The sequence below is a fragment of the Colius striatus genome, chromosome 12 (assembly GCF_028858725.1).
Source record: "Colius striatus isolate bColStr4 chromosome 12, bColStr4.1.hap1, whole genome shotgun sequence".
Lineage (NCBI taxonomy): Eukaryota > Metazoa > Chordata > Aves > Coliiformes > Coliidae > Colius > Colius striatus.
The window spans coordinates 16,557,013-16,579,291 of record NC_084770.1 but is presented as its reverse complement, the minus strand read 5'-3'; the positions used below and the strand labels follow the sequence as shown (position 1 = coordinate 16,579,291).

Sequence of the window (22,279 nt, the reverse complement as noted above, 5' to 3'; positions counted from 1 at the left end):
CTTAACATTATACTGACCTCTAGAGTAAGAACTGCTGTGAGGCTGATAAATCAGCTGGATAACTAAGAGAGAAATGGAAAGTAAGACGAGGATGACCAGGACCTGACTGCTCTCAGGAAAGTTCCTGGGTGCAAGGCACTGGGGCAGCACAGAGACCTCAAGACTGAGATGGATCTGGGTCAACTGATAACTTGGAATAAGGGAGTGCCACAGCCTTCATGAGCTCTCCCATGAGTCTCACAACAATCCCCTGCAGCATCTTACAATTTGATTCAGTACCCAAGGACTATAAAATTTAAGGCTTATATAGATTGGAAACGCTTCACCCAGCATCAGATATTTTCTCGCATTTCCACTTATCAAAACAATAGTATTTTAAGATCTGAACACATTCCTTGCTACATATCCTCTACTAAAAGCATTCACGTAGCAATATATAGTGTACATTCATAGTTTAATTATATCAGTTTCCTTTGTTATCCTCTTTTTCTTTGTCTGAATACTTAACTAAAATACTGATTAAAATATTTCCTGGGGGTGATTTATTTCTGAAAAACTTTTCAAGGTTTTAGAAGCACGTTCCAAAAAGACTCTGCTTGAAACCAGGCTTTGCTTGTTATCCCCTAGATTTCTCCAGGAAATCCCTATGGCCCCTTACAGGTGAATTACTAAAACACAGCCTCAGTCTCAGAATGAGAGTAGAAAATAGCTACTTTACACCATGTAATGATGTCAGAACACCTAAGAACACGTTACTAAAGGTAAGGGAATCCATTAAGTGATGCATTGCTCCCATCCAGCCTACATGAATGTCTGCCAATTTCAAGAGCTACCCATAGAATTAGTAGAGTTACACTGACAGCACAGCACCTAAAAATTCCATTTTATATCCCAAGTATGATGTTCCCTGGACATTTGAAGCTGTCTTGCAATCAGAAACGTTTGGGGATGATATGACGACAATATTGTTTTTTCTTTCATTTTTAGTGTCAACTGTTTCTGTTTACTCCTTCCCTCACACAAAGTCAGACCAATCTGTAACAAACAGGCATGGTCACAGGCAAGATCTGTGAACTGCTGCTGCCTGGAGGGCAGTAAGTCACTTTCTCTGGTCTTCTGTATTACTTCAGTACAGTTTAAAGTACATTTAAGAAAAATATTTGTAAAAGCTTCTCTGTTTATAAAAAGGCCCTCTAAGAATTACATTGAGAGTTAAAAAGCACTTCCAAGATGTATGCCGCACTATAAAAAGCTCTTCTATGATTTTTTAAAATAGCAACTTCCAATAAGATTTAAAAGGTAGAAACTTGTACCGATTTTCAGCATTAATTCCCTTCCTGACAATCAAAGGCAGCAAGTACTTTTTCTCAAAATTATGAAAAGCCCAATTGTCAATAAATACAGGTCACCATTAAGGTTTTTGAAGCAGTCAGGAGCTGAGCACAAACAGCAAGTAAAATGGCAGGGGCCACAATCAACTTGGTATTAAAACATACAGTGTAAAGTCAGAGCAATAACAGGTTTCTGCAGAAAGGAGCTATTTTTTTCCAGAGTGGCTTATACACCAACTACATGGATGGAAGTATTGGCAGTCAGCAAGAAGTCAGGAAGGGGCTCACCCAGCTCATACTGAGATCATTCTGCACTAGGAGACTAGACAAATACAGCAGCCACTCACTGATGGAGGCAGAGCACAGATACCCCCTCTGCAGCACTGCTGCAGCTCAACCTTCCTCAGAGGTAGCAGAGACCAGCAAGAGGAATCTGATCCACAAGGACAATTCCCCTGACTAACATATCCTCCATAGCACTCACCATATGCCCATGAAGACTCTCTTCAGATGTAAATGTAAATGATGTAAATCATCATTCCCTTACAGATCTCATTCGGCAGATAAAGATAATGCTACCCTTGAATTACAAGGGGAAACTGAGATAAAAGACAATGCAAAACTCTCTCTAAATCACTACAGTAGGGCTGCATGCATCTTGGTCTTGGTCTACAGCACTGTGTGAGCCTCCCAGCAGCCCCAAGGTGAGCACTAAGATTTCCCATCCCCAAGCCTTAGCACACATTCAGGCTGATGAATGGCTACAGCACAGGGCAACTGGCTGATTATGGTAGGTGTGTCTGAAGCACAGAGTCACTCAGCATGTAGATTCAAAGAGGATTTAAGTGTCATGTTATATATTTACATGACTTAAGTAACATAATATACTGTGTCTAAAGCCATCCAAGGCAGAAGACACCACAGAGGGAAAGAGTCTGATTCAAATATAAAGACGTATGGAGAACTGGAGGTGTGTCATTGTATCACTTGTGAGTTAAAAACCACACACACACACACATACACAACATTGTGATGCAAATCACCCAGCAGGAACTAAATCTCCAGAGAAAGTCTGCAGTTGGGTCAACATGGGGAGGTGGGTTGCACAGTTTGTGAACATTGTTACAATCAGATATAAGTGATAGAGTGGCTGGAATCAGACCTAGAAGAAAACCACCAAAACCTACATTTTATTTATGTTATACGTGGCACCTCCTAAAATAAAAATCAATATGTGTCAGACTGGTGATATTTAAATGTATAATTCGCTTTCTAGGAAACACATTTCCCCTTACCTGCATGATAAGCAGTTCTGAGAACACAAAGTAGGATGAGATCTTGGAGAGGTGATGAGAAGGGCTCAAGAGGCTTGAGGTTCCTGGAGACACTGAAGGAGGAGAGAGCAAATCAAACTCACAAACTGCTCATAGAAACAATGTGCATTGTTGAGATGTGCTGCTTTGTTTCTTAATCCCAGAGTCAAGACAAACAGAAGAGCAGACCCACTCTGTGCATTCCTCAGGGCAGGACTTGGAGATGGACAAGTAGTTAAGTAACAAAAGTCAACAATCCATAAGACAATAAGAAAGTCAAAGGAGAGAGTGAGATGACAAGGTATGCCAAGAAGGGGAGCCCAACCCTTCTAGCAGCTGAGCTGTGCATGCAAAATGAACTAGACTGGAGCCCTGTTTCATTAGGAGCTGAAGGAAACACTCTGTGTTCTGGCAAACAGAAAGGTCAAGGGTTAATCTTCCTTCTTATTATCATGTGAAATGCAAGGATGCTGTTATCTCTTTCAGAAGCACCTTGGCTGATCAGCAGCCTTTACCACCCAAGTTCTTCCCCTTTAGGCTGTTTAGGAACTGGCACTATGTTGGGCTTGCTTAGTTTTCCATCTAACCACTGTGCTCTTTCTACTATTTTTCTTTTTCTTTAACATCTTTGATTGTGTTTCAGTCTGATACTGACCCAGAAATGAAAAGAACTAACCCTGTTGCTGCTATTAATTATCTGCTCTCTTTCTCATTTAATAAGTGCTTGACTCCTAAGTGAGGAGTGGAGAGCAATGACTGAAGTCCTATGGGCCAAGCTGGGGGAAACTGCCAACAAGTCCTTATAAATGCAGGTAGTAATGGTGATGCATTAGACATTGTGCTTTGTTATAGTCTGTAAGAGCTTCAAATGTGCTGAGTTTTTATCCATGCACTGTCACGTGTTCTTGATTGAATAATTTGCATTTTAAAAAACACTGGTGTTCCTCTCTCTGCAGTGGCATACACTTGGCTGCCAGCCTGTGTGATTAGACTGTGTTATGAAAGTATGAGGAAATGCAGTGGGTGATAGCACTGAGGACGCAAGAATGGAGCAGGAGAAAGCCATTTTGTGGGCAGGAGTATCCCAACTTGGACTGGACAGAAAGCTTAACATGATGTAAAGTCATTTCATTAATTTAAATCTTTTTTTCTGTTGATAAAACTAGGCCAACTTTTCCAGTGGGGACAGAGAGCAACTCATCAGTTGCTTTATATGAGGCCACACTCTCAACCACACCTGAAAATTTTGCTTAGTGCTATGGTGGGACTACTGGTGTCACAGGCCGGCCAAGGGCACCCAGAACATTCCTTTCCACTTGTAAGAGACAGCATCTACATCTATAAGTTCAAACACGTTTGCCATCTAGGGCATTCACGAACTTGTTGCTTTGGCTACATACTAACTCCTCCACAGAAAGGGGTAATAGTTTACAACACTGTTTCTCAATCAGTTTAAGCCAGTTTACCCAGAATGCCAAAAGACAAAATCAAGCTCTCTTCTGGAACCTCTCACACACAGTCCCTGTGCTGCCAGCTCCTTTGGGCAGCAACACAAGCCAATCTTGGTCTTGTCTGGCCAAGATTTTCCTTCATAGTTCTAACCTAGATCAATTTTTCAGTATCCTTCACTGAAAGAGCAAGTGAGTTCTTGTGATGGAAAAAGGGACCATGTAGGATGAGAGACAAGAATGGGCAGACAGCAACACCATCATGCAGAAGAAGTTACAGCTTTTCACGACTTCATATGATTACTAAATTATGGCACGAGCTGCATGATAACATCCTTGGATGACTGAGTAACTAGAACTTCCTAAATAAGGATTACAAGATCAATAATTAATGAAATAACTGATAATGCATGACATGCAGTTAATACTCATTCTGGGAACGAATGTCTAATTATTCGGTTCCTCTGAAAGACAGTCATTTGTTAAATGTGCATGTGAGCAAAAGTAGCCTAGTGTGAACATCTGAGATTTATTTGTAGTGAATAACATGAATGTAGTGGAAATGCAGAGTCATTGAGAGCCAAAATAACATCATTTGGATGTGAGCAATATTTTTGTGGCATCCAACCAGTTCTCTGAGGATTCTATGAAGCTCTAAAGCTTTGTAGCTCCTTTCTGACATTTGGAAGCCAGGTATGCAGAAATGTTTAAAGGGGAGGGAAAAAGAAAGGAGGTAGTGAAGAAGGGAAAACTTCATGGAAAGGATGATTCTTTCCAGCTCAAAAAAATGTATTGAATGGTAAAAATAATGGCATTTTTCTTACTACACCCTGAGGCCTTGCAGCCCGAGCTGTGAGCTCCAAATCCAAGACTCTCCTAGCACAACCATCTGTAAAACCAGGCAGAGGATGGTGTTTGCTTAAGGTGACAGCTGTGGGAGGAAATTTCCAGGAATACTTAGAAACATTACTGTTTTCTCCTCACTGTGTGAACAGGGAGTCTGTGAAGCAAACTTCCACAGAGACAATGGCAGGCTTTGGAATATCTATTTCTTTCAACTCGTGCTTATTGTCCTCATCTAACTTCAATTTGAAGTTGAGCTTTATTTGTAAGTGAAACTGGTCTGGGCCAGATTCAAGGCCCACCATATGAAAATGAATGAAGTTTCTCTGTGCCACTACATCAGCTCAAGGTTTAGCCTTGAGGGCAGACTTTCAAAAAATTTCAGGGAAAAATTCAGGGTTCACTACACCTATCCAGGACTCTATTACCAGGACTGCTCAGCCACCTGACTAGGCACAACAGGCATCCAGGCTCTGACTGTCACAAAAAGTTGAGTTAGATTCTACTCAATTATTTGGGTGCCTATATAGAAATGAGCTTCTCTGCAAATCTTGCCTTGGGCAAAGCAGTGTTATGTGCAGCCACAGAGAACAGGATTTAGCAGTTTCCAGATTCATCTGGATTCCAAAGGCATTATTTGTGAGAAATTCAGAGAAAAGAAGAATAAATAAATGCTAAAATAAAACAAAGATCCAACAATACTCCTTCTAGACTAAAACCTGACTCAAACTGTTAAATTAACAGGCCTATCATAGTTACCAATTTGTCAAACAGCATCAAGTCAGTATATTGGCAGAACTGCATGTGTGTGATGTAAATACAAAAGGGTATCCCAGACAACTGTAGTGTTCCCCATAGCAACAAGTCATATGAACTCTTCAGAAAATGTAAATAAAACCATGAAGTTATGCCATTGTGCACAAAAAAACCCTGCAGAGCAGATGTCCTACAGATATGAACTCTGTAATAATCTAATCTATCCTCCTGGAAGCCTAGGTGATTTCTTTTCCCACAGCTTTGTGTGTATGTTTGTCTGAAAGGAGTTTCCTTCATTAATGGCTCACATTCTGTTCTGGGCCTTGTTAGTGCAAAGGAGACAAGTTTAATTTTGCTAATCCATGCTGTGAAGGGACTCAAACAGCATTTCCTATACTCTCTGCCAATATGAAACAAAATCACACTTCCATCAGGTTCTTAATACTACCTCACAAGATAAACTTCTGTTGCTAATAATATCTGACACTTCTATGTATGAATATACCAAAAAAACTTCAGAACAAATTGATCCCTGGTGGAACTGTATTGAATTTACTTGAGTTTACTGAATTTACTAGTACTAACGTGGCATGTTATGAGGTCAAAGCAATAAGAGAGAGCCTCTTCTTCCTGCAGGAAGGTTAATGGTGACAAGCAGAGCTCCTGTCACTTTCCTAGAGCCACCAAGGATTTGAACTGAGATTACACAGCAGTGCTAGGGAACTGTTATAGGGCTCCTGGTTTTCCTTTCTTCACTTCAGTCAGCAGAAAGAACAGTTCAGGTCAATGCAGTTCACCAGTTCCTCATGAAGGTCTGTGCCAACATCTAGAAAGTCAATGAAAATACCTCAAAAATCACCCACATATCAGATTTTAGGAGAGCAGTAGAAGAAGAGAACACAAAACCTGCAACTTGGTAAACCCCAGAGGAATCCTTGAGAACCAAGTCCTTTACCAGGGTTCAGAATATTTTTTTAAATGGTCCCTTTTAATTGTCTTAAATTACAAAATGGAACAGACTAGCTTTTCTTACCTTCTAACCCTTTGGAAATTTGTAATTGACAAAATAATTACTTTTTTTATCCTCAGGGAGGAAGGCTACTAACATTTCCCAAAATCTAATCTTGTTGGTTTTACTAGTTTATTGGAGGGGGAATTAAAAAAAAGGTGTTGCCATTTGAAAGATGTTGATCTTTCCAGCTTTCTCTTTTTTGGAATAAATATCTTTCTCTTCAGAGTGAAAGAGAAATTTATGAAAGAGAAAATACTGTCCAAGAGCAAAGATTTCAAGTGTACAAGATCCATAATCTGATCAATGTCCATACGTCTTTCATGAAAGATTTTGACAGCCCCAGGACTGGACTCAGATGACCACTCTAGAACCTGTGTCAATGTCAGTATCAATAATGCCAAGCAACCAACCTTGGCAAGGGCAACAAAACACACCTACCTCCAAAAGCTTGATGACCCTGCTTAAATACAGCTCAAAACCACAGCGGGACTGGGTAGGGGAGAATTTTGACTTAGGAAACACAGTCAGACTTTCTTCAAAAGGTAAAATTTGAATCTAATTGCAAATCTTTATTTGTGTACTGTGCAAACAGCAGGAAGGCCCCCTGCAACCATGGAGCTAAGACTGCAGACTAAGTAAGTGCATATAGATGAAAGTATAACCATTCAACACGAAGGTCTTCTGACTGCAATGGCAAACGAAAGGCTCACTGGGAGGCTAAGTAAGGCTTCAGACTCACAAGGCATATGGACACAGTAAGCAACAGAAGTCCTCTCCACTCTTGTAGGGATAAATTCTTATATACCTCAGGATTTTTACCTTGTGCTGTTATTTATCAGCCAGGCTGCAGTAGCAGAGCGCAGCAGGTACCTTTCACTTGCCTTAAGAATGAATGCGCAAGCTCCTCCTGCCTCCAAAGGAGAAAATGTTCTTCAGCATGCCAAGTGAGTTTTGCTCAGTTTATCACCAAACACGTGAGGCAGAAGACTATCAGAAAAGTTCTGAAGTTAGGAGCAATATTTTGCCAAAGTTTGCTCATCTGGTTACTGATCAAGAATGATCACACAAAATGCTCCCAGAATTCACTCCCATGTCCTGGGGACTCTTGCACAACAGGTCTTCATGTGTCTGTAAGAGCAGGACGACCATATAAATCTACTGAGGTACACATCTGTCTGAGGTACTGTAGGATGCTTGAGGGAATATACTTTGCAATTTACAGCAACAAGGGTTCATGCAGCATTTCACCCTAAATGACCCATTCATAGAAGACAAACCAAAGAAGTGTTGCCTTTTTGGCAAAGTGTTTCACAGTATCATGTGAGTTCAACAGATTAGAAATTATAACTGTCTATAGCAATGTTCAGGGCTGCTCTGACACACAAACAAACATTTTTACACATCTCTTCACTGCAAGGGCAGCAACTTGCAGAACACCTCTGCAAACAGCACCGTGTCTTGGTGCGAAATATATTTACAGCACCTGAGGGAGAAGGAAAGACCCAGTGGTCTGGAGCCTGTGTTTTGTAATTTATAACACAGCAAAGGTATGCACCATGGTCTGAACTCGTACACACTGTGATCCCAAGGGATTTTCATGCTTGACAAGCTGCAACACGCAGCTGAGCCTGGGCTCCATTAGCTACAGCATAAAGCAGCCTCTTGAAAGAAACCTTGATCCTAAGTAGTGGTTTATATGATTTTATCCAAGTACAAAACCACCAGATCTACATATTATAGATAAATATATAAACAAAGATAGGTGAACCAAGTGTTTGTCTGCTGTATCTCCCATGGAAATACTAACAACAGGATGTCAACATAACAGAATCCCAGAATGCTCGAGGAATGGGTCATATACACACCTGAAACAAGAGAAAGGCACAGCAGAGGTTTCAGGTAGCTGTAGGGGAGATAGCCATTAGTAACCCTACATCTGAAATTCAGAGGTGGATACTTTTATGCAGCACATATTACCTGTGTTGTCCATCCTTGGGCCTGCATCCTGTCTTGAGGTCTAGTATCTGTGCATGAAGCTGGCAGCCCACCAGTGACAAATGCATCCACTGGGACTCCTGTGGACACAGATCCCTTGCAGCAAGTCAAGCAGGATTAAGCTCTTGTCTGGCTATTTTACAGTTTGCCTGCACTGATAACCTTCAGCAACTGCAGGTTCTCAGCTGTGTGCACATAAGGAAATGCCTCCTCTTTGGTATATTTTTTTTGCAATAATACTACCACTATCAATAAATAATACTTCAATAATATGGTTCTCTACCTAAAGTAATGATTCTGGAAACAAATACTGTACTGCACATAATTTCAAGAAAAGATTTATCTATTGTGGAAACAACCTTTCTAAACATAACATTGCAGGTCCAGCTGTCGTCTATAAATGTTAAAGGAAATCCTTTATCAATATCATCCCAAAGAAATATATATGCTGAGAACTACTATTTTGGGTAAGTGCCCATGTCTTGGATATCTCAAGTGAAAGGACAAGGGGTAATGGACAAAAGCTGGAACACAAAAAGTTCCACTTAAACATAAGTAAAAACTACTTTACTGTAAGGGTGAGGCAGCCCTAGCACAGGCTGCATAGGGAGGGTGTGGAGTCTCCTCTGGAGGTTTCCAAACCCACATGGATGTGTTCCTGGTGTGATTTGATCTAGGTGGATATGCTTGAGCAGGGGAGTGGACTGGATGATCTCCAGAGGTCCCTTCCAACCCTCACCATTCTGTGATTCTGTGATACCATACAATAGCTACATCTTCACAATGCATTTGTTGCATTAAAATATTTATGGTATTCGCAAGAGCTACATGGAAACCTCTCAGTGCCATTTTCAGTCTCACAAAAGTTCTGGAGGTTATCCAATGTAAGCCATTGAAACTGCCTTTCACAGTGACCAGAACTGCAGTAATTCAGAGCACAAATTGTATTCATGTGCCCTATTCACATTAGCCCTGTGGCTGCCCTCCATGCCTTGCCTCTCACACACATGCATCGCATATTCCACACCACAGATGGAGGCTTTATGCGGGAAGAACCTCTACGAAGCAAAGGAGTAGAGTCTGTGACAATAAGGCTCTGAGGCAGCAGGTTCTATAGAAATCTATAGGTATAGGAAACTATACCTCATACCTAAATGCCAGAGATGGAAAATGCAATGGGAGAGCAAAGTGAAATAGAAAGCAGAAACCCAAATGTTTATTCAGATTAGAAATACTGCACAGTAGGAAAAATCAGAGGAAGTCTCAGATTTTAAGGGGAGGAGGGTGTAGAAATAATCTGTTTTAAGATATTAAGAAGTTAGGAGACAGATAACGCTACAAAAAAACAGCAAGAAGCTACCAAAATATAAAATCATTGCAGAAGATGTGAGTAGCACTTGGTATGCTGCAGATCTTCAGTTCCCAAGACAGGATGCCAACAGAAGGCACATTCAATGAAAGTGTCATTGGCAAAGGCTACCAGGAGGCTCACAGCAGAGCCTAGCAGAGAACTGAGCTCCTGGCAACAGGGCTAAAGACAAGAACCTCTCCATGAGAATGAAGGATGCAAACTGAGGTCACGCTGACTGTGGAGCCCTAAGGCAAAACACACATGGATTTTTCAAGGGATTAAATGGGTCTTTCCTTTCCAAACTGTTAACACTGGCAGCAGCCACCTACCCAGTTGTATCTATGCTGAGAGATCTAATGGAATTGGGCAATAACGTACAGTCATTTCAAAAGGATTTAGGTCAGATATCATCAGGTTTTTCTATGCTGATAGGAAGAAGAGAATTTTAAACTGGGCAGGCAAATATCAAGTTTGTTTGCTTATTCTTGTATTGGAGCTGGTTTGTGTCTCATGTTTTCCCATAGTTTTCTCATTCCCATCACATGTAGCTTGGGTTACAGGATTCAGTTTCCTCCCTATTAAAATGCAGCCCTTTTAGGGTGGAAACTGCAAGAAGAGACCTTTGCACAGCAATGCTGATCAAAAGTTTGTAAGACAAGGTGTAAAATTAAGCTGGGTAGGCATTAACCAAGCCAGTGTTGCATAAAAGAGGTGAGTATAAGCCATCAGGATGCTGTATTTCTCTCATCTCAGCAGCACAACCCACACAAGCTCATTACCGGAACTCACACTCTGGTCTGGCATTGCTGCAACTTGGGATAACAGACACCATCCAGCATTGCTTCCCTCCAGCTCTTACACTGCCAGTGTTTCCTTCTCATGTTACCAAATAGAATGAAAATAGTATGAACAGGTGAGAATAAAGCAGAAATTCCCAGGATTGCCCAAAGAGTTAGCAGCCCTGGGGAGGCTGTGGCAAGTATCAGTACATTCCCTCCACCCAGTACCGAGCATTTCCCACTAAAAAGACTGAGACATTTTGTCTCAGAACAACTTAGGTACGGTGAATAGAAACATAATGTTGGAAGGGAATCACCAAGGACCTTAGTTCAGTTATCCACATTTAGGCATAAAATTCCAGGGTCAGTTTGTGTCATTATAGGGAATTTAGTGAAGTACTGACTGGGTTTGGAAATACACCTGTTTTCATTTCCAGCAGTATGAAATCTTAATTGTGCTTTTTATTCAGAGGAAATAAGATTGCATCTTGTGTCCACTAAACATTGTTCACAACCTCCCAGGGAATTTGGCTTCATGAAGAACCATCTAATATCTTGGAATAGCCTCTGGGCCAGGCTCACTTCTTTGATCTCAGCTCTTCTAAATATTATTTCCATGAGACACATTGTTCCTTTTTTGCACCTATTACCTTGGAAGTGTTTGTCTGGCTGCCTTTGCTGGTCTCACATAAATAAACTCTTTTCACAGTTCTGTTCTGGTTCCTTTTCTTACCAGAAATGCTCAGAAAATGTAGCAGAACCACATTAAATTACAGGATTTTTTTTTTAGGAAGATCACATATAAACTCATAAGGATAGATGGCTACCAGAGCCTCCAGAAAATTGCTCTGATAGCAAACTGTCCTGTTAGGATTTTGCAACTCCTCTCAACTACCTGTTTACATTTATTTCAGCAGATTGAAAATTGCTTTATTATTAAATTTGTATTTTTTCTATAGGATATTTAAGACTGACTAAGTCTTCATTGAATTCGGAAAGCTAACCAGACGGAGCTGCCCTGAATGTTATCCCTGCAGGTGAGGTCTTCCAAGGTGTTCAGTGTTTTCACGGCTCTTCACTCTTAAATATCCAACATGCCTTTGGAGCTAGCTTGCCAGTATTACTGCAGAGGTAATCCCACCTACCCTACCTTATGTAGCATTTCCACCTGTATTCAGCATTGCATGAGTCCCTTCCACTTTGCACCTCTGTGGTTTCAATACTGCTGTCTCAAATAGACTCTGCTTTTGACAAGTCGGAAAACAGGAATGGAGAAGCTTCAAGGAGGGGCAAGAACAGTTATTAACACGCAAAAGACATTCATGAGGATACAGATGAAATAAAACTTAGTAGAAGGAATAGGTAGATTGGAATTGACATTGACAGATGCTTATGAAAAATAAATGTAAAGCTGACTGTAAAGGTTTACTGTGTCTCACACTATATCAACAAGAGGTGCATCAATGAAATTAAATGGCAACAACTAGTAGAAGGGATGACAGGAAATCTTTTTTCTCAGAACACGTAATTAATTTGTGATGCATTTCCCATGAATTACTGTGAGGCCAAATTAGCAGGAGTAAGAAAACCTCATTCACCTGTTTCTATCAATAAAAATACCCAGATACTTCTAATTGTGAACAAAATGCAGGAGGAACAATAAACTTTACTCAAAAATACATATTACCCTCTGAAAGTATCCAGCACAAGTATGGTATGTTGTTGAAAACAAAGAAGTGAAGTTGACGCTGCTTATACATGGATGATTATTATGCCCCTGTGCAACAAACTTGGGGTTTTCTGTCAACCCCACAAACATATTTATTTTATTTCAAAAGTGCAGTTATTTCCACTGTTCAGTTGGTTTTGAAATTTACATTTGCTTTCCTTTGATGGGGTCTGTCTGGTAGCTAAAAGATAATTAAGTGGAAAATCTTCTTTTTACCCCATATTCTTTCAAAGCCTCTTGTTGTATAATGCTTTCTGCATTGGTGGTCACACTATTAATGCTTTTGATGTTGTTGTTTTCAAAGTGTATTTAGTATAAAGTCCATAAAAAGCTTCAGCACTTTTACGGCTGCTTTTGAGTGGATTGTCCTGACCAATATCAGGAGGGCACGGGGTGGTACACACTGAATCGTTCTTGTACGTTGTTAAACCCTGCCCGACGACAAAGCAAAGCCACTTTGTGCTCACTTCTTACTGCTGAAGGAGCCGGGAGCCCGTGAGGGCCATCTGTGACCACCTGTGCCCGGCCCGTCACAGAGCAGGGCTGGCCTGGCAGCCGCAGCGGCTCTGGTCGGCTCACTGGAGAGTTCGAGGTGACTGGGCCCGGCTGCCCTCCCGCGGGGACGCATGAGGGGAACTAGGGTCGGCCACGGTTCGGGATGTTCAGGATAAGGCCACAGCGACGAGAAGTGACACTAAAAGCGATTCAGACATTCACTTTGCAGCGCAGCTAGCACCGGGCTGGGAGGCGGCAGCGCGGCCGCTCATCGCCATGGCCACGGCGCCATCTCGCGGCCGCCGCTCCGCTGGCGGGCGGGAACTGCCGCCGCCGCCTCGGCCCCCGTCCCGCAGGGCTGCAGCGGCCCCCGCAGCGGGTCTGAGCCTGGGCTCCACCGAAAGCGGCCTTCTCGACGTGAGTTGGAGTGCAGTCAGGGAAGCTAGCCTGAAAGGAGCGTTTGTAGCACCAGGGAAACTCCAAACTTCTCAAAGGAAGCAACAGTCGCTGAGAAAATGCTTTTCTGGGCTGTCGTGGGTTTGCACGGAGCAGTTTCTGGTAATAGTGAAGGGGCTGTAATGATGGCTCCTCTAAGAAGTTGCTCAAAACTCTCCCCACCTCCGAGTCAGACCCATCTCTGGGGCTGAGACAATTGGGTGCCTCCATGATCACTAAGAAGATGAAGAGGAGGGTTCTTCTTTCAGGGAGGTGGTGGAAGGAGTTGGATGAGAGAGAAGCCACCATGTGGACACCAAGGTCAGTGAAGAAAAAGAGGAAGAGATGTGCTGGAGCAGAGCCCCTCAGCATCCCACGGTGGGTGACATGACAGCTGCACCTCTGCAACACATGGAGGCTAATGGAGGAGCTGAGATTTGTTGACAGCTTGTAGAGTATCTAGTGAGTCCTTCCCGAGGGCTGCAGCTCCTCACAAACTCCTCCAGCATAAGTTTTCTCCACAGCCAGCACAACTCCAGGCACATTCTGCTCCAATGCTGCCTCCTCACAAAATCACAGCCTCCTCTTGGCACAATCACCCCTGGCTTGGGGTCCTCCACAAGGCTGGGGCATATGTGTCAACTCCCTCTGAGCTGTGATCTTCCTTTCAGCACAACTCAGGGGTGCCAAACTGTGGGGAAGCTCCACGTGAGAAGCAAGTGCACAATGCTGAGACAGCCAAAATAATTCCATATCATGGAAGCTTTGGTCAATTGTAAACAAACCCCCGACTTGGGTGGAGAAACAGGTTCTCATTTTTCCACCTGAGGAATCCCCTCTTACTCATCTGAAAGCATGTCTCATTTTCTGTGACTCACTGTGCTGTAAACAGCTGCCCCAGGAAGGCTGTGAAATAGCCACCTTGGACAACATGGTCCCTGGGAGAGGAATTTTTCAAACAGTTATCCCAGGAAAATCAATATTATAGCTGAACATCACACAACTGTAGTGTGTGTGAAGTTTTTTTGAAGAAAATGTGGACTATAGGGTGTCTCTCAAAAAAAAAATTATTAGGAGAAAAGGTGAAAAGGAGGGAGATAAAAAAAGAAAAAAAGACTAGAGAGGAAAACAATGTAAAGGGTCTTTAATATCTTACTGGATAGGGGGAAAATTGGAACCCCTTCCTTCACTGGCTCACTTTTCACCCTTATAACATTATTACACTTAATAAATGTTACTAATGCCTGCTGGCTTGAGCCCTGTTGCTACCTGTATCCCCAAGAGATAGTTGAGATCCATTATTCTCAATCATGTCTGCAAAGAGAGGACTGTATTCTGCCTCTTTGTAAGGAATTGCACAGATGACCTCCACCCTTTTCTGTACCATTAAGATTCCCGTGCAACAGTTACAACAGGTATATGGGCTTGACCCATTGTGAAAAAAATTACTGTTGATTGCAATAAGTTTAAAATCCATCTCCCTCTAAGTACAGATTGATTCCTCTGTTTGTATTTTGCTCTTTTGCTTCCCAAGCGTAAATTTTCACGCTTCAAAATATTACAGAGCAGCCTCCAGGCTTTGCATGGTTACTAGTATTTTACGTCATCCTTTAATCTTCTCTAAATCACTTTGTAACATCTTTCTCAAATGCCTTTTTCCAGTTCCCTTCTGCTTTCCCAGGGATCCTGCTGCTACCATGAGAACAAATTTCATTTGCTTTGAACTCTGATCCCAAGCAAAGCTGAGTACCATCAGCTGCACTGCTCTGTGGAGTTCATTAGCACTTCATTGCAATGGACATCACCTCACTTCACTTGTATTTACATACAGGCTGCCTGTGGCTCAATGGGCTCATAGAGTGCTTTCAAACCTGAAAGACTTAACAGGAAAATTCTAAGGGCATAAATCCAGAAATGAGATTTGGGAAGTGTCTCCTTAGCTGTCACATATGCTGTAGCCTTAGTTTGTAACATGGAAGTCTGTAATGTTGGGCTGTAGTACTGAAGTGTGTAACACTATATGAGGCATCTGCTCAGTCCTCAAATCAGCAGATTTGATCTGACAGTCACAGACCTTTTTACTGATTACTTTGATCAAATCACTAATAGCCAAAGTTGTGCAAATCCTTGACTTCACCCTGTTGAGCTCTTATGAATATCTCTCTGTTAAGGGTGCCTTGTGCTAAGAGCTGGAGGTCCTGCCCCCATGTCTGCACATCTCCCAACACCACGAGGAGCAGTGATGATGAGACTTAGCCATCAAATGCCATTGTGGAAATGCCTTTCTACACTCATTCAAAGAAGAAAGAACTTTAATGCTTTCAGCCTGGCAAAGGTAGGGCAAAGGAACCAAGGCAGCCATCAGACTGCAGTCTGCAAGACACTGATGCTCCACAGAGGCAAGAATGAGGATTACAGAGTCATATTAAACTTATAACATTTTCAGTGGCAAAGCTGTATTTCATTTAAAAGGCAAAGAAAAAGAAACAGTTAGAGGATCTGTCAGTAGGAAGCATCAACAGCAGTAGAACAAAGAGCTGGGTTTGATCAACATATATTAAAAGCTGATTTTGAAAGGGAAAGTGTCAATACTGCACAGATGAACAGGGGTGGCACAATGGCATTAGAGTTACCAGGAGAGCAGGGAGACAAAGGCCATCACAAACGTCCTTCAAAGAGAAAGATCTACTGTGCTAAAAATTTCTTCTATATAAAATATAGAAATGACACATCAACTGGAATATTAACTCTGGAAAATAGGCAATGGTGGCTCATCTTGTGTTTGACCTACTGGATACATTAGACAGACTAAAATTATTTTCCCCTTCTCCAGCTTCTGAGATGCTCTAATTCAAGGATAAACACATACAGATGGAATTAAAACATGCTGACATATCAGCACAGAGCTTCTTCCACATGAACAAAAAGAAAAAGAGAAAACAAATCTTATTTAAAGCTTCACAGAGAAATCTGTTTCCCACTGTAACAGCTTCCTGATGTGCAAAGGCCCACACAGATCACAGCTGATCAGCAAAATATGTCAGTGGGGCAAAGTGCAGTAAATCAGTAATGGCCTTGTCTTGAAGAATTAAAGCCTGACACTGCTGGCCTAGAGCTGTCTCAGCTCCACTGAACTGCCCCAGTGCAAGGCCAACAAATTAGAGTATGTACAGAATGAGATGTGCAGAATAATAAATTGTAATTAAACAGCTAAACATATTATGCTCAATTATTAATAAAATTAATATACAGGACGATAGAGGGTTGAACAGCACAATTTCACTCTTTTTGGTGGTAACTATCCTCTGGATTCACTATAAACCATGTTCTTGCTTGCATGTGTAGCAGGGTACTCCTGATAAAGTCACCTATGCTGCTGGTAATGTTGCATTAATAATGAGGAAGAAAATATTCAGCTTCAAGCTACATAAAGGCACTTTGCAAACCAGTAGCTTAAATATAATTGTGCTGGAATTAGTCCACCGATTTTCCTTCATAAGGTGACCAGCTCTGTGAACAGTGAGAAAGCACTAAACCAAACTAATCCATAGCTGTCAATTACTCCAAGCACCTGTACCAAGCAGGCTCATTAAAAGTAGTTGGGAGGCATGTAAATGATGTTCTATCATTAACTACCTCAGTTATTCAGAGTTGATGTGTCCAGCTTTTAACCAACCACAAAAGCCACATGGAGATGGGTTTTCTGAGAGAAGATTCTGAAGGGGGGAATAAAGCACAGTGCCATGTAACTCCATGTCATGCCAGACCAAAAGGAGCACATGGAAAGGAATAATCCAAAAAAGATCCTTTAAAAAAAAAAAAAAGAGGCCAGTCCTACATTTTTTTGTAAAGCTCTGGTTTGATACACAAGGACTTCAGCAGTGTAACTCAATTGTCCTGTCACTCTGAAATCAGTTCTTACCCTTTGTACAGTGTTTTAAGACTGTGAACAGTTCTCAGCTTAAAGGAAAGGGCTGGGGACACTTTTTCCTCTCCTGGGCTTGCATCCCAAGGCCATCACTTATAGAATGACCGTTGTTTGGCAGTCTGGGTGGAAAGGCTTTCTGGGTTGCTACTAGCTGAGAGGAGCACACATGGGAAAACTCCTTCAGAAAACAAAACTTGGAGGAAATGCTGACTGCTATTTTCAAGGAGCACCAAGGATACAGGCATGCCTGCTGCACTGGGTTTAAGGGAATCTGGGAACCAAATGCCTTCAGGTCTATTTGAATATGCCAGGTGGGAACCAGAAGGTTCCTTTCTCCCAGCTGACTTATCACTTTTACACCTGGTCTGCGTGTCTCCTTATGTAACTTAAAAAGTCCATCAGCATATCACCTCAGCATGTAGAGATGGAAAGCTGCAACAGCAAGATGCCACAGGGAGGGTTATGGTTGGGGGAATAATATTAGCTTTGATAGAACCACTGCCAGACTTACTGTCTGCAGCAGTGCTTTCACACCTCTGCTACTGGATACAGCATTTCCTGGCTGTGGAATCAAGGCAGGCACTTACCCTTGTGAATGGAACGACCTTAATTTCTGTCAGCCGCCCTGAAGTACTTCCAGATTTATTCTGAGGCAAGCAAAGAAACTGATCCTAACTTTCTGAAAACAAATGAGTGTACTACACCCTGGGCATTCTCTAACGTGACACATCCATCAGTTTTCTGACTAACATTTGGCAAAATATAACTGTCAAAGCTTTTTAATTCAAACCAAATTTTTTGTTATTTGTTCCAAGCCACATGTTAAATGTCAGTGACAAAAGTTTCCATTCAGCCTTTGTGGGCACACACACATAGCTACCCCATGACTTACTCAAAGAAACAGCCCTGGAGCTTGGAGAAGCTTAAATCCACAAAGACAAGGGTGTGAAAAAACACAGCTGGGCCAGGCAGCTTCTGCTGCTGCAGTAAATCCCACTTTGCCCCTCTGCACGTCCCTCTAGTCTTAAAGTCTTTAGAGATGAAATCATGAGCTCTCCTCAATGCAATTCTCTTTTGGCACTAAACCCCGCTCTGAGCAAGGATAGTTTGGTGTATTTTCCCTGCCTGCCTATCAAGCTCTTAAAAAATTAAGTTATTAATCATCTATACATTCACCTCCGCTGCACTAAAGCTTTCTGGCCAGAAAGTCCCATAGGTGGTTATTTCAAATATGACTCTGCTTCCACTGAAGACTTTTGAATTAAAAAAAAAAACCCCTGAAGTATGGACAAATGCACAATGTGATAATTACTGCCTTAGCACTATACTTTTAAAGCAGTCAGCTGAGCTTCTAGTTTATTATTTCACTAATTTGCTTACTTGGTCCAAAAAAAACCCCACAAACTCCACACTCATCGTGTAGTTTATCTGAGGTCTAAACATACAGCAAAGTATTGCTTGCAAGGAGGAAGAGAAGCAGCAAGATTGTTTTGTAACAGATGTATCAATGGAAAAAGTTAGTAATTGGGAGTGTTCTCTCTTTCCCCATCTAGCAGTTGCTATTAGTGCTGGTCTGTAGGGTGTAGCTTTCCTCTTGGGCTTCTGTGTTTGTTTTTACGTATTGGTTTCCTCTTCCTTTTGGTCAGGAGCCTTTTTATGATCAGGCAAGACAATACTGAGCAGCAGCACCGAATCTGCAGAACAAAATGAGCCTTTGCTTTAAATATCCAAGAGACAAATGGAGGTGAGTAGAAACAAATGGATTCTGCTGTTTGGGCTGGGGAGTTACTGTCAGTCCGTAATTGGGAAGTTACTAACAACTACTATGTTGGGTTTGAGTTGGGTTTTTTCCTCCTGTTTGCAATGTTAAGAATTTAACTAAAGTCCATCATGGAAATATACTGAGGGTGTAATTGTGTTCAGGCCTTTGGTAGGGGTTACAGAGTTGGTTAGGACCGAAATCCTTTAAGCAAGGTTTCCTAGGCCTTCGTGGCAGACCTTAAACACTTTCTCCCCCCTCCTTTTTCCTCATCTTGCAAAGCGTCTCTGTATTTCTGACTCACTGTGCACACTATACCTAATCAGAGAGTTTGTCCTGATCCTATTATCTTCCTATATTTCATATATATTACAGAGGTTGTATTTGCTCAGCTGTATTGAATCCTATTATAAAAGCAGGGTGCAGAGGGCAGTTTCTGGATGCACAGTGAATCTCTGTAACTAATAAAATATAGCACCTGCTCTGCTGGAAGTATCAATGTGAAGCCAGAGTTGACAGGCTAAGTGATCTCACTTCATAATCCTATAATGTTGATACAATTTGGTGGTACCTGCATAAAAGAGATACTCAGAGCTAAGCCAGACTTTGAGATAAATTGAAAATGGTGTCTTTAAAGGAAAACCACTCAGTATGGGTTCTGATGACATGCAGATCTTTTACTCATAGGGAGTCATATCTGGTATTTAGCTGGATGAAACCAGACTTGTTTATTGTGTTGTACAAAGGCAGCGAATATTTCAGTTCAGAGAAGAAAAGAGTTCATGTCCGAACAAGACTCCATGTGTGCATAAAGAGCAAGCAACGAAAGACTAAATGTTCTTGACATGCATCATTTCTAAATTACCTTTTAGGAATCTTCAAAGTTACTGGGATGGAGTTTTCTCTGTACTGTTCAATTAATATTTCTAATATCAAACCTTAAGTGACATTAGTTTCACGTGTACACCTGTGGTGTGTTTTTGGTCTCCAAGTGCATGATCATGGTTTTTAGAGCCGGGTTTCCAGAAAACTTCTCTTCTTCCCACCTCCCCCCCCCCCCCCCCCCCCCCCCCCCCCCCCAAATCATTGTTATTTACTGTTTGGCTTTTAGTGCATGAAGGATATGTAACTTAGGAACAGACATTGTCTCTACAAGGGTATTAGGTGCAACCTTGAACTGGGCATATATCAATTATCTTTCTGTTGGTCACATTACCTCTACCTTCTCTTCTCATCTTGCCTGAACTCGTATCCCACCTAGACCCAAAGCTTGAGGCAAGGACCTTCCCTGTCTGTTCACATAGTGCTTGCAAGTGCCTTGCTCTTAACTTATATAGCAGCATAGCATAGATAATAATAAATCAAACATGCTGGTTTTATTCATCCCTTTCCATAGCAAAAAGTTCACTAGAGTTGATGGAAGTTTTTCCATGGCAGTACCAGGCCTCAAAGTATGACTGTCAGTTCATTAATTTCATGGAAATACTGAGTTAAACTGCACTTATGTTGGTAAATCCATGCCCAGAGAGCTGAATCACTCTGCACAAAACAGCAGCTACAGCTCCTTTGAACATTTACTTTTCCAAAGTACATCCTTCCTCTTCCTCCAAGGCCTCCAATATGCTTCTTGCAGATGTTTGCTTTTCATGCACTGCATTGAAGCAAAAGCAGAGGCACCCACGCCTCCAAGCTATCAAACTGGTAACAAGGAAAGAGAGGGAACAGACCCAAGAGACAGGAAAAGACCCAGCAGACAGACCTGGGTTATATTTATAACCTTGAACCACTGATACAGACAAAGAAATAGGAATCATTAACCTGTACAGTTATTTTCACAGTCTGATTTTAAACTTACTTACACCAGTATTTCTACTGGCTTTTCAGTTTCCCTTTTTTGCACAGCTTGAAATGCTGGCCACAGCCTGTGTAAAATCTGAGGCGGCAGGTTTTGAATGCATGAAAATAACCTGCTGCAGTCATCAAAGCAATGCTGAGGTGCTCAAGGTGAAGTAGGACCACTCATCCCTTCTCTCCTGAACTCTCAGCTAGAGCACAGACCTTGGATTTCTGCTGTAAGCAATTCATACCCCCGTGTTTCCCTACTCTTCAGTTATTCTACCTGGATTCCTAAAATAATAAGGCAGAATTATGCTAATTGTAGAATCCAGAGGCTAAGAAAAATAATATACAAAGAAGAGGACACAAAACAATATCTACCTGTAAAAGAAAAATGGGCTGGAAGTCAGTGGAGAATAAAGAGAAAGGAACAGTACAGCAGACAATTGGGCAAAAAAAAGAGAGACCAACATAACACTCGATAGTCACAGGAAGATCAGAACTAAAATAAAACTACTTTGAAACTTCTCAGTTGAAATACCCTGCAGAAGAGCTGACTGGTCCCAAAGAAAGCTGTCACAATGGCATAATGAAGTAAACAGGCAAGTTTCAACAAGAGAGATCTTAAAAACGGAGGGGGGGGGAATATTCCTATAAGTAACATATGAAATGTCAGAAAATAAAATACTTTTAGAAGAAAAACGCTGTGAATGAGCAAAACCTGAATTTTAAATCTTCCATCCAGTTTTCTACTAAGTGCTGCTGGATATTTGACAGCCATTTAACGTATTTCTGAAGCTCATTTGAAAAAAAGTTTTCTTTCCCATCCCCTCAATTAGAGAAAAATCATCACATCTTTTCATGTTGAGAGTTTGTTGATGAATGTCATGTCATATATCACTGCCTCTGCATCTGACAAGAATCAAAGCAGAGATTTTGAAAGGCAAATGTCTTTGAACTGCTAATTATTCTTAACAAATAAAGTGTTTCAGTTGTTGTTTCTCAATGAAATTTCTGCTTGCATTGAAATGCTTTTTCTAACAGCTTATTTCTGGACAGTATGAAGTTATGTTGAAACCAACAGTCATCTATTTCTGATTATACTCTGATGTTTAAAGTGGGATAAAAGTCCAAAGCTTCTAGTATTTTGTTGAGAAATACTGGCAAAGGTAACTATCTGATAGATATTTTGGTTTTCTGGACACATAGGCAAGCATTAAAAACCACCTGTGAAAGTTCTCAGTGTGAAAGTAGGATTTTTAGCTCAGT

The 22,279-nt window shown here is 41.5% G+C and overlaps 1 protein-coding gene across 5 annotated transcripts in view; it reads left to right on the top strand.

Moving 5' to 3' along the window:
* Nucleotides 1-19,062: 19,062 nt before the first annotated feature.
* The window catches only part of LOC104563421 (calcium-activated potassium channel subunit beta-2), a 146,585-nt gene continuing 143,368 nt past the window's right edge, over nucleotides 19,063-22,279 (top strand). For 3 of the 5 annotated variants that reach the window (XM_062005592.1, XM_062005588.1, XM_062005587.1), the window contains exon 1: nucleotides 19,074-19,159. Coding sequence is in view for 2 of the 5 variants with exons in the window: in XM_062005595.1 (XP_061861579.1) it covers nucleotides 19,122-19,159 (38 nt within the window). In the remaining 3 variants the exon portion in view is untranslated. Of the gene's footprint in view, nucleotides 19,160-22,279 lie in introns of all 5 variants that reach the window. The other 2 variants (XM_062005595.1, XM_062005589.1) reach the window with 1 other exon arrangement.